We start from the raw sequence: 18302 nt of genomic DNA on the forward strand, positions 1-18302 counted from the left end.
AGCGATGCCATGTCCGCGCCCAGGATCCAAACCGGGGAAACCCTGGGCTGCCGAAGCAGAGCACACAAACTTAACCACTTGACCACAGGGCCAGCCCTGCACCATGTTTTTAACTTTTTTTTTTTTGAGGAAGATTTGCCCTGAGCTAACATCTAATGCCAATCCTCCTCTCTTTTTTTTCTGAGGAAGACTGGCCCTGAGCTAACATCTATGCCCATCCTCCTCTACCCTATATGTGGGACGCCTGCCACAGCACGGCTTGCCAAGCGGTGCCATGTCCACATCCGGGATCCAAACGGGCGAACCCTGGGCCGCCGAAGCGGAACGTGTGAACCTAACCACTGTGCCACCAGGCCAGCCCCTTTTTTTTAAACTTTTGATGCTTTTAAAATTTAAACAGTTTCATCCAGCAATTTTTTGTCCTTAGTGGGAGGGTTGTTTTGAATTACCTAACCTACCATTACTAGAAGCAAAAGACCTTTTCCCCACTCTTTTCATTTATCCTTTAAAATTTTATTTTTGCCCTTTTGTTTGGAAAATGTAAAACATACACAAAAGTAAAGAGAGGAGCAGAAGGAACTCCCTTGTACTCATCACGCAGCTTCAACATTGATCAACTTTCTCCAATTCTTGTTTTATTTACTTACCTCTGCATTTTTTTTTTTTTTGGCTTGACTATTTTAAATCAAAAGGCAGAAAAATATCATTGTAACTGAAAATACTTTAGTATGAGTGTTTATCAGGTAAGTATTTAAAACAATATGTATAATAACTACAATATCTTATCATACCCAACAAAATTAACAATATTATCTTAACGTGACGTAGTACCTGTCTTAGGCTCAGTTTTCCTCAGTTGTCTCCAAAATGTTTTTTTACAGTTTCTTCGAATTGGAACCCAAAGAAGTCTCCTGAATTGCATTTGAATGCTGGGTTTCTTAACTACCTTTAGATCTATAACGGACTTGCCTTCACCCAGTTTTCTACCATGACATTTATTTGTGGAAGAAAATGTATCATGTGTCCTGCAGAATTTCCCACATTCGGGAGCTGTTGACTGTATGCTTATGGTGTCATTTAACATGTGTCTCTAACCCAGTGACACTTAACTGGGGGTGTTTTGCCACCCAGAGAACATGTGGCAACACCTGGACATTTTCGGTTGTGATGACTGCAGGCGTGCTACTGCGATCTAGTAAGTGGAGGCCAGGGATGCTGTTACACAGCCTATAATGCACAGAACAGCTCCCCTTGACAAGGAATTATCTGGTTCAAAGATCAATAGTGCAGTTATGGAGAATCCCTGCTTAACCATTTATTTTCTCTAAAATGGCAATTAGATTGAGAGGTTTGATTAGATTCAAGTTCACTTTTGGGGAGAAGACAGAATTCTTCACAGATGGACCTGTGTTGTACATCCTATTATATCAAGTGAGAAGGCAAGAGTGTCCCATTTTAGTGATGCACAAGTTGATAAGTACGTTTCGGTGCTGTCAGCCTGATCCATCCATTATAACGTTCCCCGTCACTTTTCATCTCACAGTTCTAGCATCCATTGGTGACGGCTGCTGAGACTCATTATTTGGCTAAGGCTGCAAAATGGTGACACTTTTCATTCTATCACTCGTTCTCTTATCAGCTGCAATTCTTCCGTACAGAAAAGCACTGCCTTCTCAACTATTTACCTTGAAATATGGTCCACACAGGAAAGGCAGGATAAATGCATGATTCTTTCCTTTTATCAATTTTCAGAATGCCCCAGTCATGTAAAAATATGTTTAAAATATTCTTTATAGGTTTTTTCAATAAAACCAGCTATAAAGAGGGAAAGCGTTACAATACAGACAAAGTTATACCAAGCCCTTGGTTCTAAGGAGTCCACAGGCCTGTTGGGATGACACAAAGATCTAGGGGGCAGCAGAGACCACCAGCTGCTGGAGCTAGAACACCTTGGCCTCGATCCCTTTAAAAAATCCCTTACCACGGACCCTGGCTGCTTGCAGCCCTCATTTCAGCTAGCTCGAGTCCCAGCTGATCTGAGAGGCCACACCGGGTCATGTCTGCCGGGACGAGCAGAGGTTCTCTCTTGTGCTCCTGGCCCTTGTCACGGGCGCTGAAAGAAAAGCGTCTCACCTTAGACCAGCGGCAGCACCCCAGCAGCCCTTGCGGGAACTCTGTGACAAGAAAGCAGCCTCCCCCAGTTCAGCTGCCTGGGTGCATTCTACAGGTTTGCAAGTGATCATTTGTCTCTTTCAACAGTGTCAACACAGTGTCTTGGAAAAAAGCACGGGCTTTTAGGTAAGACAAACCTGGGTTCAAATCCTGCTTCTGCTCCTCATGAACGGTGTGATGAAGCTTATCTGGGGAAACGTGGTTGACGATAGTTGCTATTGCTCAGGGTTGTTGCTGAAACAGAGGACGCCGTAAGTGAAGGGTCAGCCGCGGGGTTTGATACCTGTGCGCGCATGCGCAGTAAGCGGGAGGAGGGCTTCCCCCTTCCCCTGGGGGTGCTTCTCCTAGCTCGGGGCTGATGGTTGTGTTCTTGCTCGGGAGCCCATTGCCTCCAGGCAAGTGCAGCTTGGATGAGCGCCCAGCAGGGCTGTGTTCTGGGCTCCCCTGTCCTCTGTGTCAGAAGAGAAAAGGAAGATGCGGAAGAAAATGACTTCTCCAGGTGACGATGAGGAAGGGACAGAGCCGAGGCCAGAATCCAGGTCTCCTGACTTTTGGTCTCAGGCTCTTATTGGTTGCCTCTAAATGACTATTTTCTCTAGATACTCCTAGCCCTTTTCTAAGGCCTTCTCTGTTGTCTTGGTTTAAGTCATAGTTGCAAACCTTTTCAGAGAATCAAGCGTGAAATAAGAGCCCTCAGGATACATGTGTGCTTAAATTCCTGTAACGATACCCACCCTGGGCTTAATTATACTCTGTCTCTTGCCAATCCAAAGTAGTGAGACACAAAGCTTGGATGTAACTTGTATGTTTAGCTAGTTATTTATTAATCAGATTTGTACTGAACATCTCCTGTGTGTCAGGTGTCAGGGAGTGGGCCACACGGAAGGGGGTTGAGATGATGAGGGCGGGGATAGAGACACAGGGATGGAGAATGCAGTCCCTGCAGGCGAGAAGTTTCAGCTCTAATAGGAGGAGTGGAGGCGATTTGGAACCAGAAAGCAAACCGTTGAGTACCATTCAATGTGATGCACAGGACGGCCCGGGAGCTTTTCTAGGGGAGTGAGACTTGCACTTAATCTAGGAAGAGGAGCCATGGCTGAGCAGGGAGAGACAGGGTGACTGTCATTTCCGTTAGAGGGGCTGGAGGTGTAAGAGGCACGGTGGGTTTGGGGGGCTTCTCCTAGTGAGTTCTGTGTGGAAGAAGCATGGGCAGGTAGGGCTGTGAAGGTGACAGGGCTGCGGCAGGAGGCAGGTGGTGAGAGGCGTGATGCCATGCCAAGGAGTCAGGATGTCGCCGTCAAGGCAAGACGGGGGGCTTTGAAGTACTCTAAGTAAGAGAATTGACTGGAGATTGGAGGGGGTCGAGAAATTTGGAGGGCTGTTGCCATGACCCAGGCTAGGAGGATGAAGAATTGTACCGAAGCCATGGCTGTGGGGATGGACAGGAGGGAAGTAACTCAAGGGATATGTAAGAGGAAGACCGGACAGGACACGCGATCAAATGGTGACCGCGGGAAGGACCTGCATCAATGTTTTGTAATCAGCTTTGGGAAGTTGCTACTATAAGCCCAACCTACCACCTGGCTCTTGCAGGTTCAGCTTGGGGCATCCCTCTGAAGTTTGTTAGAAATTGGAAGTCTAATAAGAACCTATGAGCATTTTCTTCCTCCTTTGCTTTCCCTTTGAAAAACCCAGTGAAAATTCAATGTTCTCTTTGTCCTGGTGATGTGGGCAGCTGGGGAGGAGAAACTTGGCTGTTTCCCAGTACGGCCTAGAGCCTGCCAGGGGGAAATGATTGAGGGGCTGTGGACACCTTCCTCCCATCCAGTTTCACTCTCAGCTCTGCTGTGGCACCAGGGTTGTCAGATTTGAGGGTCCTTGGGCACGATTCCTAGCCCATAAGCATCTTCCCCGCTGCCTGCTGTGGGATTTTTTTTTTTTTACTGTCCATGTTCAAAATTGGATTAATTATAATCCTTGATTCATGACACATTCTCATCATTCGTCAATGCATGGCTTTTTAAAATTTATTATGAATAGTATAATGAACTGCTATGTGGATCCACCACCCCACCCAAGAATGAAAACATTGCCTAAAACTTACGTGTATCTCTATTCCTCTCCCACCCCATTTTCCCCTCTTCCAAATGTAAAGGACCACTATTCTGACCTTTGTGCTTATCTTTCCTTTTTGGTTGTGTTTTCTTTCATGTATTTGTATGTGTGTGTTTTTCCCTTCCGCATTCAAAATTGCCCCACTGAAGTGGGAAGAAAGTCTCTAAACTTGGAGAAGAGCAAAGATGTGCTTCTTGGGAATAGAGTCTGGCAGCTTCCTGAATATGTTTCTTATTCAAAACTTAAAACATACCTCTTACAAAAACATCATTGAGTAATTGATAGTTCAAGAAAATATGTCATGTTTATGCTCCAGCATGTCACCGGCACCCTGGAGTGCACGTGTCCCCAGGTAGAGAGGCATTTCTGCCTTCCATGACTGCTTGCTATGCGGGCTCTGCCAGCCCGAAAGCAGTGCAGCCCTCCAACAGAGAAACCCAGGGAGGGGCTAGGGCAGCGGAAGCCCCTGTGTGCATAAAAATGGTGAAGCTCTCCAAGGGACATAGGCGGACTCTGACGTCACGTGCCATGGCAACTAATCCCTTAGTTTGGTCAGTGACCTTGGATCTGTGTGGCCTGGCTCAAAAGGTGAGCTGGGCCAATTAGATTCTCTTTCTTGGGAAACTGGACTGAGAAACACACAAAGAATTATTTTCTAGTTAGTGGTGGGAGTTGTACTTGACAAGTCAAGAGACAGAGTTGAAGCTGGAGAAGCCATGATGGGCCACGGGAAAGTCACAGTTGCACTGGAGCAAAAATGATGAGTAGTCCAAGGAGGCCAGTGGATAGCAGGACTGAACTGGATGGTTGACCAGAGCGGGGACTTGTTAATGGGAGGGCAGTGTGGGAGGACCCCCAAGTCCTGGTGCTGAGGCTGCTGACGCTATGCGTATCCAACTTTCAATGGAATTCAACTTCTGATTTCAGAAAGCCAGGCACCATCAAGGCTCTAGTTCTTAGATTTCCTGTTCTCAGGTATCCATAACCCTGTTTAATCCAACTTTTTACCTATTCCATGCCTGTCTCTGCACCTGCACAGAGGAACGTGGCTGGTATGAAGCATACTGTCAAGCTGTGGCGGTTTTAAAATGTGCCCGCAAATTCTTTGCTATTCCTCCCTTTAAGAGGTGAAGGCTAACTCCCTCCTTTTGATGGTGGGCTGGACTTAGTGACTTGCTTCTAATGAAGAGAATAAATCAGAAGTGACTGTGCAAATTTAGAAACTAGGTCATAAAAGGTGCTGCAATTTCCTCTTCCATCTTTTGGATCACTTGCTCTGGAGGAAGTAAGCTGTCCTGTCATGAGGACACTCAAGCAGCCTCTGGGGAGCCCCATGTTGGCCTCCTGCCAACAGCCATGGGAGTGCGCCATCTTGGAAGTAGTTCTCTCACCTCAGTCAAGCCTTCAGTTGACTGGAGCCCCTGCCGACCTCTTAACTGCAACCTTAAGAAAGACTCTGAGACCAGAACCACCCAGCTAAACCACCTCTGACCTTCTTACCCATGGAAAGTGTAAGATGATAAATATTTGTCGTTCTAGGCCACTGGGTTTGGGATAATTTATTAGCAGCAGTTGATAACTAAGTTACACGCTGATTTGTCTCTCATTCAACTGATGATCACTAACTTAACTGGGCTCTTAATGCCATCTGGTAACCATGCTATTATGTTTCCTGTCCTTTCGTTTTCTCATTCTCTTAGACACTGTTTCAAACCTTCTCTCTTTCACATCTCCAACACCTCCACCCCATTCTCGCTGTCAGCTAATGTCCTTAATTCCTATTTCCATGCGTAAAAACTAAAGCAAGCAGAAGAGAACCTCCCCAGGTCCTGCTGCCACATCTCCCCTGACATCTGTGTCTGCCTTCTCTCCTGTGACCAGGGATGGGCTGTCCGTGCTCCCAGCAAAGGCCAGCCTCTCCCCTCGGGCTCTAGATCTGATCCCCTCTTGCCCTCAAGGACATCCCTCACGAAATTCTCTCCCCCTCTGTTTCTAGGAAGAAAGAGCACTGACCTGTGTCCAATTGCTACTTTTAGGTCAAGTAAGATGAGGACTGAGAAGCAACCCTTGGTTTTGGCAACGTCACGGTCATTGGCCAACAGTTTACCTTGAAAACCTGACTGGAGGGGAGGTAAGAGAGCATGGGAGAGGAGAATTAGACACATGAGTATACACACCTCTTTGATGAAATTTTTTTGAAAAAGGAGAGAGAAATGGGGAAGGGATATGGGGTCAAGAAAGGCTAGGAACAGGAGAAATTAAAGCAAGTTTGTATACTGAAGGAAATGACCCAGGAGAGGAGAAAACTGATGACACAGGTACATCCATGGCCACCTGGCAACAGGGACTGAGGGCAAGGAAGTGTGTGACATAGTGACATGCCCAACAAGAACAACCTCAGAGTACACTTAATAAGCCTCCCAAGCACACGAGGTACTCTGGGAAGGACTGCATGACAAACTTTAGATGTATACAACTCCTGCCTTCCTTGGTCTTGTTTTCTTTTTGTCTTTTTTTTTTTTTTTTGGCTGAGGAAGATTAACCCTGAGCTAACATCTGTGCCAATCTTCCTCTGTTCTGTATGTGAGCCACCACCACAGCATGGCTGAGTGGTATATGTTCACACCCAGGAACTGAACCTGTGGCTGCTGCAGCAGAGTGTGCCAAACTTAACCACTAGGCCACCAGAGCTAGCCCTGGCCTTGTTTTCTAAAACAGACTGGGTCAGGAAAATTCCCAACTTTGTTTCCCAGCTTTTCCTTTTCTAGGAAGTTGTTTCCTTTCAGATGAAATCGCAAGTCTCCCCTGTTTACCAAAACCTGAGTCCTTGACTGTTCCAGCTCCAGGGGTGGGTGGGAGAGGGTCCCCAGGCGTGCCAGTGCTCGGGGGATCCTGGCTGTGTCTTCCCTTCCCACGCATCCCTTCCAGCCACTCCTGGACTCAGAGGGGGGAAGCTTGGGGATTCGTCTCCCCACCTGCGCAGCCCCACTGCCAACACCCTTTTTAGGCCGCCATCAATTCCTGCCTGGCTTACAGCGACTCTTAACCATAGAGGAAAATCCCACACTCACAGCCCCAGCACGTCTTTTCGTCTTGCCCATCGCTTCATCCCTCCTCCAGCCATTCTGGATCAGTGATCGTCCTTCCTGCCGTTACTCAGGCTGCTCCTCTAGTCTCAGATGCCCTTTGCTCACTGCTCTCCTTCAAAATCCTGATCATTCTTCAAGTCCCTTATCCTTCAGGTTCCAGATGGAATGCTACCTCTTCCAGGAAGACCTCCTTATCATCTGTCCCCTCAGAACTGGCCACTCCTTTCTTTGGGTGTTGCTCTGTCCTTCCCGTGGCATTGAAGTTCCCTGTGAGCAGGGATGGTGTTTATTTGTCTGTTTATCCTTCTACCCAGCATCTACTCCTGCCCAGCATAGTGTTGGCACAGAGAGGGGTTCTGGCTTGGACGGCTGGCTGAGTCAGTGGACTTCTCACTTTCAGGTGTCATGGCCCGTTGCCCAGATCAGGGCTTCCCCATGGGAGGCAGTGCAGGTCCTGTGTCGCAGAAAGAACGTAGATTTTAAAATCGGAAGACTTGGGCTCCAGTTTGCCACGTGAGTGGCCTTGGGCTAGCCTGACAATAGGACCTACCTGTAGAGTTTCTGTGAGTCTCTAATCAGCCGTGGACTTGAACGTGCTAACATTCTATTCAAACGTGAGTTTTTACAGGCATGCTTGGTCATACTGGGTCAGCAGGCTCGGGGTTGGCCACTGGGGGGCAGTCTCAGCTGGCATTCCAACTGGGCTCCACCAGACCCCTTCCTGCCAGGGATGGGGGCCTGGGATGGAGTGTGATCCCAAGATATGAGGGGTGATCCTGCAGACCTGGAGAGGATGCGCCCACACCTGGCCCACCCAGCCTTCTGCTCTCTCAGGCTGGTTAGATAGGGTTTGGGCGCACAGCTCTGGTGCTGTTTGGCACGACGGAATACTTGCCGTCCTGGGCAGATGGGGAGCCAATCTTTTCCTTAGAGGCCAATAATGAACGCTGGGATCACAACAGGGCAGGGCTTCTTCTTTTTAATACTATTTTCTTTAATTTTTAATTGCGATGCAATTCACGTAAGAGAAAGCTCACCATTTTAAAGTACTCTGTGATTTTTAATACATTCACTATGCTGTGCAACCATCACTGCTATCTAATTCTGGAAAATTTTTATCACCCCCAAAAGAAACTTTGTACCTGTTTGTAGTCAATCCCAGTTCCCCTCTCTTCCCTATCCCTGGCAATGGATGGTCTGCTTTCTGTTTCTATGGATTTGCTCATCCGGGATATTTCCTATAACTGGAGCTGTATGATATGGAGCCTTTTGTGACTGCCTTCTTTCCCTTCGCATAGTGTTTCCAAGAGCATCCGTGTTGTAGCGTGTGTCAGTACTTCATTCCTTTTTATGGCTGGATAATATTCAGTTTCATGGATATACCATGTATTGTTTCTCCATTCATCCGGCCATGGCCATTTGGGTTGTTTCCACTTTTTGGCTACTGGGAATATTGCTGTTATGAGCATTCGAGCACAAGTTTTTGTGTGGACTTAGGTTTTCAATTCTCTTTCAATTTCCCGGAGTGGAATGATTATTGGAGTTACTATGTATCTTGGTGTCTAGCATCTTGAGGCACTGCCGGACTATTTTCCAAAGCGGCTGCACCACGCTACATCCCCATCAGCGAGGTCTGAGAACCTTCAATCCTCTTGACGTCGGCTTCATCCCCTGCTTGCCTTGGAATTCCGCAATGGGAAGGCCCAGGAGGGAGAATGCTGCCGCCAGCCTTCACCCGGCCCTTTCCAAAGTTGCAGTTATGCGCGACAACAAGCTTTGCAAACTTTAGTGGTCCGCAAAGCACACCTGGGCCTTTGGACTATTTCTCTTCCTTGCGGAGGGGACGGTGCAGCCTTGGTCCTTGCAGCCGAGGAGGAGCAGTCTGTGGATAAAGCTCAGCGCTCTGGCTCGGCTGGTGGCTGGTGGGCGCACCGGCGCAGCAGCGTGTACCCGCGCTGTTTGCCGAGAACAGGTCTCGTTATGTGGGTGCCGCCAGGTGTGCTTCTGCTCGGCTTCATCAGCCTCTGTAACGGATCCTGGGCTTCCTGCAAGGGAGCCAGTCTTAGCTTTTGTGGATGTCCGGGTGTGAGGCTGGGGAGACATCAATTCAGGCTGACAGAGCCAGCGGGCGCAGGGCTGTTCGCTGCCTGCTCAGGAGGGACCGCTCCTGACCGCGCTGGCTCTTCTCTTCACGACTCGGTGAGGGGTAGCTCTATCTGCAGGCTCAGCCCCGTCTGCCTGCATGAGGAAGGGTTTGTTTGTGCAGCATCTGGATGTGACGAGGGAGGCGATTTAGGCGTGTGGGGTGGGAAGGAGATTGCTAACCCCAAAGGAGTCCCTTATGGAGAGGGAAAATCGCCAGCTGCGCCTACCTGCGATTGGAAGGAGGAAGGGCTTGCTCATTTCAGTCTAAAGGGAATGTTTTGGGGAAGCACAGGGAAGAATGGAGCTGGAGAAAACAATTCCATGGGATCCTGTCGATTCACTCATGACCTTTCCTGAAGGTGTCAGGTCCATTATACCTGGTGTGTGTATATCCAACCCTGAGTGGCTTAGACCCGTGAGTGTTTATTCACTCAACAAACATTTATTCAGTCCCTACTATGCACCAGGAGCTTTCTAGGCTCCAGCCATACAGCGATGAGCAAAACCAACACAGACAATTGTCCTTGTGGCGATCAGAGCCTGGTGGGGTGGAGGGGCATTAATTAAATGATTGCTGGGCATGGCAGGGCAGGTTGCTATGAGAGCACATAAGAGGGGCACGGCTTTGTCTAGGGGGGTCCAGAAAGCCTTCCCTGGGGCACTTGGGGTCTGAAGGATGAGCAGGGGGTGGATGTGGGGAGAAGAGTATTTCTGGCAGAGGGCACAGCGGGTGCAAAGCTCTGGAGTGGGAGAGAGCAGACGTTCCTGGAGGTGAGCAGAGAGGGAGGAGATGTGGGGAGGAGGCAGGAGGTGGGGAGGTGGGGAAAGGTGGGTCTGCTTAGGGTCCTACAGGCTGTGCAGACATTCCCCCCACCCCCCACCCAGGGGAATGGCCAGCCATTGGAGGCTTGAGGCTCAGAAATGACATGGTCAGATTTGTGTTTGAAATGGCCACTCCAAGTAGAGTAAGATCACTCATGAGCATCAATCCCAAACTTCAAAGAATTAGGCGGTAGATTCAAAAGTAAAAATAAATATTTCCTTTCCTTTCCCACACAGACTTACTAGAGTTCTCCAGGAATCTAATAGGCCTGAGAGGATTCTGTGTCGATTGAACGGAGCCGTGGTTCTGGTTTTAAAGGAGGATGGGGCGGCCCCAAGTGAGACCAGGGGCAACTTTGGGGGCTGGTGAAATGTTCACAGTTGTGAACCCTGGATGAGCTTAATCGCTGGGACAGACGTTGAATCAAGGGACAGTTGTGTGGAGGAAATGAAGGGGGGGCTCCCAGAGGGGCCAGGGCAAGGCCAAGTCTTCTGATGCTAGCTTGAGCCTCTGAAGGTCATTTTGGCCTTGAATTTCTGGCAAAACCTGAAAAACCACATTTTATCCTGGAGGCCTGGGGAGCAGACCCTTCTTTCTGCTTGTCAGACCTGCCCACCTAGCTAACTGCATTACACATAGACTGTCACTGGCTTAGGAGGTCAGAGCTGGGGGGCCTCAGAGGTCAGCCGGTCCAGAGCTTCTCAGGGTGTGGTCCGTGGACACCTGCATCAGCATCATCTCTGGGATAATAGTTTAAAAACTTCAGACTCCTGGGTCCTACCTCGGACCGCTGAATCCGAACTTTTGGGGGAAGAAGGAACAGTGGTAGTGTTACAGAGCCCTAAGGGACCTGTGACCCACAAGTGAGTCCTTTTGCCTGGAGCCGCTCATGGCAATAGAATGAGACCGAGCTCATAAGAGCAGAGCAGAAACTTTGCTCTTTGATTGACAGATGGAGGAGGCAGTGCTGTGCTCTCAAACACCTTCTCCCCAAGGGCAGGTGGGCAGAGTTCTTATGGGGTGTGGGGAGGGGGCATCTCTGCGTCATTGCTTGGGGGGGGGTGCATTTGGGGCATGCACAGATCTTCCCTTTTTGCACACGGCACCTTTTGAACATCTTTCCTTTTGCACACGGCACCCATCGCTAACCTGGACCTTTCTGATTTGGACCGGTTGTGTGGTTTGGCATCTGGCATTGTTCTGCCTTGGTTCCTATAAGCAAGCACAACTTAAAAACAAAGGCTTAGACGTGGGAAATGTCGTAGGGACTTCCGTGGGTGACACTGGGGCCTCAGGAAATCAGCATTTTAAGCAAGTGCTCCGGGGACTGATTCTTACACATGCTGTGTTAGTTTCCTGTGGCTGCTGTAACAAATTTCCATATACGTGGTGGCTTAAAGCCACGGAGAATATGTTGTCTCACGTTTGGGAGGCCGGAAGTCCAAAATCAGTTTTACTGGGCTGACAGCAGGGTACGGGGAAGGGCACACGCCCTCCGCAGCTCTGGGGGAGAATTCCTTCCTGCCTCTTCCAGCTTCCGGTGGCGGCCGGCATTCCTTGGCCTGTGGCAGCGTCCTTCCAATCTCTGCCTCTGACACACTGTTTTCTTTTTTGGGCTGCTGTCAAGTCTCCCCCTGCCTCCATCTTATGAGGACGCTTGTAATTGCATTTAAGGCCACGATAGTCTCCCCATTTCAAGATCCTTAATTTAACTTAATCTGCAAAGACCCTTTTTCCAAATAAGGTACTATGTCCAGGTGCCAGAGATTAGGGCTCAGTATCTTTCTTCTTTTTAAAAGATTTTTATTATTTTTTTTTCCTTCTTCTCCCCAAAGCCCCCCAGTACATAGTTATATTTTAGTTATGGGTCCTTCTAGTTCTGTTATGTGGGATGCCGCCTCAGCGTGGCTTGATGAGCAGTGCTAGGTCCATGCCCAGGATCTGAACCGGCAAAAACCCCGGCCGCCAAAGCAGAGTGCATGAACTTAACCACTTGGCCACGGGGCCAGCTCCGGGACTCAGTATCTTTGGGGGACCATTTTCTCAGCTGCCACATGCCATAAAGTTCAAAAATCACTATGTGGTCCACATCCTTCGGGTACAGCAGGCCTGGGTTCCGGAGCCCCGAGAAAAGTGATTAATCTAAGGTGGCAGAGCCCATTTCCCTTCTGAGATTAGAACCCATGACTCCTGATCCCCAGACCTTCTCTTTCTGGTCCTGATTCCTAGGAATGTGAGAGCTGACGTGTACCGAGTGCTTCTTAGGCACAAGTCTAAGCAAATTACACGTCCTGTCTCATCACTCTTCCAAACAACCCTATGAGGCAGGTCCTACTATTAGCTTCCACTTTACAGATGAGAAAATTAAGGGGAAGCGAGGTTAGATAACTTGCCCGAGGTGACAGAGCTAATGACTGGTGGAGCTGGGATAGAAACGACGGCAGTCAGAGGCCGAAACCTTCCTTCACACTTGAAACAGCCTCCAGTCCGACTTACTCTGATCTGCTCGGTGAATTACCCTTCTCCGATGTTTTTGTCCTCCTGGGAAATATGGAACCAAACTTTTCTGGAAGGAAAGGAGACCGCTCTAACCCCTGCCCTCGTCCTGCTCGGAACCACTTCTCCAACTCCTTGGCGATTACTTGCCTCCAGCTATAAGACAGGCCTGCTCGTTCTCAGCCAGTGGGGCCCGTGAGAGGCAGGCAGGTCTTGCAAAGAGGTGGGGATGGCTGTGATCCTAATGGATTTCTTAGGGTAATGGCCCGGGAGGTTCTCAGCATCTGAATTATCTGCTGAAAGGCGGAAGGGGAAGGTGGGGCAGAGTCATTGTACCTTGGGCACATATTTGCTCCTGGCCATGACTCACTGCCTCCCTTGGGAGCGGGGCCTCTGGTGAAATGTTTACCTGCTCCACCTCCCTCCATGCTGCCTTATAGCTCCCTCCCAGTGGGGCAGGTCCCAGAGCACTCAGCAGCTCTGCCCGCGTGTCTACCCCACAGAGCCCACGGCCATGGCAGCCCTGGCGGCTGGAGTATCCAGGCGGCGGGCGGCAGCTGAAGGGCTTGGTTCCAACCAGAAGGCCATGAAGTACTTGGACCAGGACTTTGAGACCTTGAGGCAACAGTGCTTGGACTCAGGCGTCCTATTTAAGGACCCAGAGTTCCCAGCATGCCCATCAGCCTTGGGCTACAAGGACCTGGGCCCAGGCTCCCCCGAAACTCAAGGCATTGTCTGGAGGCGGCCCACGGTAAGGAGATGGGCTTGCTGTGGAGGTTCACCCAGGACTGAGAGCCCTCGCTTCTGGTCAGAGTGGTCGAGGGAGGAGTCACGGCTGTGGATCCTAAGTTCCTGGATCCCATATTCTAGAACAACCCCCCACTGCCTTTTCAGAGGCTGTGAGTAAAGAGGGAAGAGCACGCATGGGCCTCAGAACCAGACAAGTTAGATCTGAATCCTGGCTCTGCCTGTGTGACCTTGGACAGGTAACCTCTGTGAACCTCAGTTTTCTCGTCTGTGAAATGGTCTTACTGGCACCTTACTTTTCAGAGTTGGTATGAGGACTAGTGGTAAAGCTCAGAGCAGAGTGCCTGGCACGTAATAGGCACAGAATATGTGGTAGTTATTGCAGAGGCCCCCTGGGCCAGCGCACTGTGGAACAACCAAGGCTAGATGTAAGCAGTCGTGGGGTGAATTGGGACGTTGTTCTCGAAAGGTGCAGAGTGGGTTAAGGTCACGCAATGTCATTGTTCTATCAGGGCTGGGGAGTAGAGAGGTGGGGGTTGTGGGTCTGTGAATGCAGGTGGAAGTCGGGGGCTCCTGAGTGCTGTCACTGATGCCACCCAAAGCTCCGGGGCGGGGAATGGAGAACTGTCCTCCCAAGTTTAGACCATGACCTACTACGATGTGACCCCGTCAAGCGACATAGCCTCCTTCACGCAGAGTGGTTGTGAGAATTGAAACAATCATATGAAGTGCTCTGTTCCATGTCTGGCACAGCAAAGCTCTCATAAGACAACACCTTGGCCGGGACGCCTTCTGTCTTCTAGACCATGATGGGGAAATCAAGTCATAGTACCTATTTCTTGGCAGTGGTTGAAAAGGGAGGACAAGGAGAGAATAATTCCTTGGACATGGTCAGAATCATCCTTTAGCTCCAGCTCTCTCAAGCCTTCTGTTCTCGTCCTGTCAATTTTGCACAGCAGTTTCCACCTCGGAGAAGGACTCCTGTGCCCTGCCTCCCTCCTGCCCACCGTGGCCCATCTTCCCATCCTCCTCTTCACGCCGTATGGATCACCCTGGGGTGTTGGCAAAATCAAGGTTGGGAATCATGGTTTTATATTCCAGTTGCGAGAGTGGATAGCCACATTTCATTTCAACAGACGGTTTCTCAGGCGTCAGTTTTGCGCCAGGCGTTGGCTATGTACAGCCTGGGAGGGTGGTCGGGGAGAATCCGAGGCGGGAGCGGGGGTCTCAGCTCTGGTGGAGAGTATGGGGAGATGGGCACGTGAGTGAAGGACTGACACCCTGAGCAGGGTGAAGGAGGTCCTCAACAGAGGCGTAGACCGTGGGCCTGGGAACCTGGGATGCTAGGAGCCAACCTTGGGAAGACTTAGGGAGGAGGATGCCCTGGTGGAACCGAAGGATCCCAAGCGGCTTGGGGGCGGGAGCTGGGTGTGTGGGGGGGTGGGGGATGGAAAAGGGGGAAGGGGAAGATTTCACTTTGTGACCAAAGTCAGGTGTCAGTTAACCTTTGCCTCTTTTTTTCTCCTTTATTTGAAAGGAGATGCAGTAAAATCCAGAGGATAAGGTAGTAGAAGCTGATTAATGTGGAATTGAGGTATTCCCATAGTTTGGGGTTTTCAGATGAATAAATAATGCTTGTCAAAATTCACCCTCCCCATCCTCCATCATCAATTAGGAATTATCACTCGGCTGCCTTTGGCCAGGCTCGTGCTCACACGTCGCGAGGTTTGTCAAAGGACACAGTTTTATCCTCTAAGATCTTACAGATTATTAAACAGACTCCTGAGGTGGTGATGACCCTGATTCTGTTTCTGTCAGGGACGTGCCTTGGAACCTGGGAAAGTCAGCCTGTTGCTAAGCGCTGCACTGCTTTCTCCCAAGAGCCGCTCATGGTCTGCAGGATGGTTGGGGTGTCCAGAAATGAGGCGCATCGCTGAGTTCACGCATTGCTTTCTTCCCTCCCTCTCCCCTCCTTTCTCTCTTCCTTCCTTTCTAATTGTGGTAGAATACACTGAACATAAAATTTACCGTTAACCATTTTCAAGTGCACGGTTCAGTGATGCTAAGAGCATTTACATTGCTGTGCAACTCTTGCCACCAACCATCGCCAAAACGTTTTTCATCTTCCTGAACTGAACCTCCGTACTCCTTCAACACTAACTCCCCATTCTTCCTTCCTCCAGCCCCTGGCAGCCACCACTCTACTTTCTGTGTCTATGAGTTTGACCACTCTAGGCGGAAACTCCTATGAGTAGAATCATACCGTGTTTGTCCTTTTGTGACTGGCTTATTCCACTTAGCATGATGTCCTCAAGATTCATCCATGTTGTAACATGTAACAGTATTTCCTTCCTTTTTAAGGCTGAATAATATTCCATTGCTTATTTTTTAAAATCCATTCATCCATCAGTGGACACTTGAGTTGCTTCTACTTTTGGCTATTGTGAATCATGCTTCTGTGAATACAGGTGGACAAATATCTCTTTGAGACCCCACTCTCAATTCTTTTGTGTATGTACCCAGAAGTGGAATTGCTAGATCATATGGTAATTCTATTTTTGATTTATTTATTTATTTATTTTAAAGATTTTATTTTTCCTTTTTCTCCCCAAAGCCCCCCAGTACATAGTTGCATATTTTTGTTGTGGGTCCTTCTGGTTGTGCTATGTGGGATGCTGTCTCAGCATGGCTTGATGAGCCATGCCATGTCCACACCCAAGATCTGAACTGGTGAAACCCTGGGCCGCCAAAGCGGAGTGTGCAAACTTAACCACTCCACCACGGGGCGGGCCCCTACTTTCGATTTTGTGAGGAACCAACATACTGTTTTCCATAACCACTGTACCGTTTTACATTCCCACCAACAGTGCCCAAGCCTTCCAATTTCTCCACATCCTTGCCAACATTTGTTATTTTCTGTTTTTTCATAGTGGCCATCCTAATGGGTGTGAGGTGGTATCTCGTTGTGGTTTTGACTTGCGTTTCCCTAATGACTGGTGATGTTGAGCATCTTTTCATGTATTTCTTGGCCATCTGTGCATCTTCTTTGGAGAAATGCCTATTCAAGTCCTTTGCCCTTTTTTAAATTGGACTCTTTGCTTTCTTGTTTCACTTACTCCTTTTGAGGGTAACTCCTTACTTCCTTAGTCTTAGGGGCTGTACGCCAACTGCCCAAATGTGCCTCTTATGATCCTGGTTCCCACAAAGATGTTAGTTTTTACCTGCCTTTGTGGAGAAAGGAGATGGGATGGGCTAACTATGTACATATACATGTTTTTGCCCTCTCAATACTAAATAAATCTTGGTACTTAGCTGTTTTCTGAAATCATAAAATTTGACATCCTGCCCCTGCTGAGTGTTTCTGCCTGCTTTTTTTCCTTTTTCTACTGAGGAAGATTTGCCCTGGGCTAACATCTGTGCCAATCTTCCTCTAGTTTGTATGTGGGTTGCTGCCACAGCATGGCTCATGAGTGGTGTAGGTCCACACCCAGGAACTGAACCCGGGCTGCCAAAGTGGAGTGTGCCAAACTTAACCACTAGGCCATGGGGCTGGCCCCCATTTCTGCCTGTTTTTAAGCTGCCAAGTGAAAATTTTGCTTGGGCCCTGTCCCAAGGTTTGGAAGACAAATTTGCCCAGATTGAAGATCTCAAGGTCAAGCTGGGGTTCTCAGGATAAACTTTTGGCTATTCAGATGCTAAGGAATTTTTTTCCACTAGCATTGTGGAAGAGCAACAATCTTATCACAAACAAGATAGCTGGCCGTGTGAGGTCAGCAGAGGCTCTTAGCTGCTGCTTCTCTGCATTCTCACTTCCCGGCTTCCCCACCATCCTGGGTCCATGCCCAGCCCAGGCCTCTGTGGTTTAAAGGATGGCCACTGTGCGTGGGCCCTAGTGCCAGCCAGTCAGTGATATTTGTCTCTGCCCAATTTTTGGCAATTAAGCAGTTTATTAATCATAAGGAGAAACATAGAGAGGGAAGTGAGGCAATGTCAAGTGCATAGTAAGGACTCATGGAGCAGCCAACCCAGGTTAAGAGAAACGTTGAGGGTTGAGTTGTTGGGAGTAGGATCAGGATGAGGGGGAGAGGCCCCAGTTTGGGGCTTCCACTCGTTTTCCAGCTGCTGCCTCTTGGATTCATGACTTTGGACTTTCCAATTCAGCCTTGACTTACTGAGTGCAGGTCACATGCAGGTGCTAGTGCGGAGTCTCCACGGAGCATTAGGTAGTCAAGAGAGACAGGTGGACAAATGACAGGCAGCCAAGTGGCTAAGAGCTTGGGCCTAGGCGTCAGGTGGGTCAGGATTCTGGTTCCCTCTCTGGCATTTACCCCCTGTGTGGCCATGGGTAAGTATCTCCCCAGGCCTCAGTTTCCTCATCTATAAAATGGGAATAATAATGTTACCTACCTCATTGGGTTGTTGGGAAGCTTGAATGAGAGAATGGGTCGAGTGCAGTGCCTGACACATAATAAATGCTCAATACTGTAGTGAGCTGTTATCACAAGACAGAATGTCCGGAGAGTGAAATATAAATATGAACAAAATGTATGGGAGTTCAGGGGAAGATGGAGTTCAATTTGACCGTGGAGTTGGAGTAGGTTCATTACTGCAGACGTTCGAGCTGCACTTGGTGAAAGAAGAGGGCCATGATAGAGGCCACGAGGGCACAGGTGTGAGCAAAGACTGTGGAAGCTTGCGGGAGTGTACTCAGAGCA

At 49.1% G+C, this 18302-nt stretch overlaps 1 protein-coding gene across 1 annotated transcript in view; it reads left to right on the top strand.

The window, feature by feature from the left end:
- The first annotated feature begins 13310 nt into the window (after window positions 1-13310).
- CAPN8 (calpain 8) overlaps window positions 13311-18302 on the top strand; it is a 62719-nt gene continuing 57727 nt past the window's right edge. The window contains exon 1 of the mRNA XM_023632811.2: window positions 13311-13591. Within this exon, the coding sequence (XP_023488579.2) occupies window positions 13355-13591 (237 nt within the window). The 5' untranslated portion in view covers window positions 13311-13354. The remainder of the gene's footprint in view (window positions 13592-18302) is intronic.

This window comes from Equus caballus, chromosome 30 (genome assembly GCF_041296265.1).
Source record: "Equus caballus isolate H_3958 breed thoroughbred chromosome 30, TB-T2T, whole genome shotgun sequence".
NCBI classification, from domain to species: Eukaryota; Metazoa; Chordata; class Mammalia; order Perissodactyla; family Equidae; genus Equus; species Equus caballus.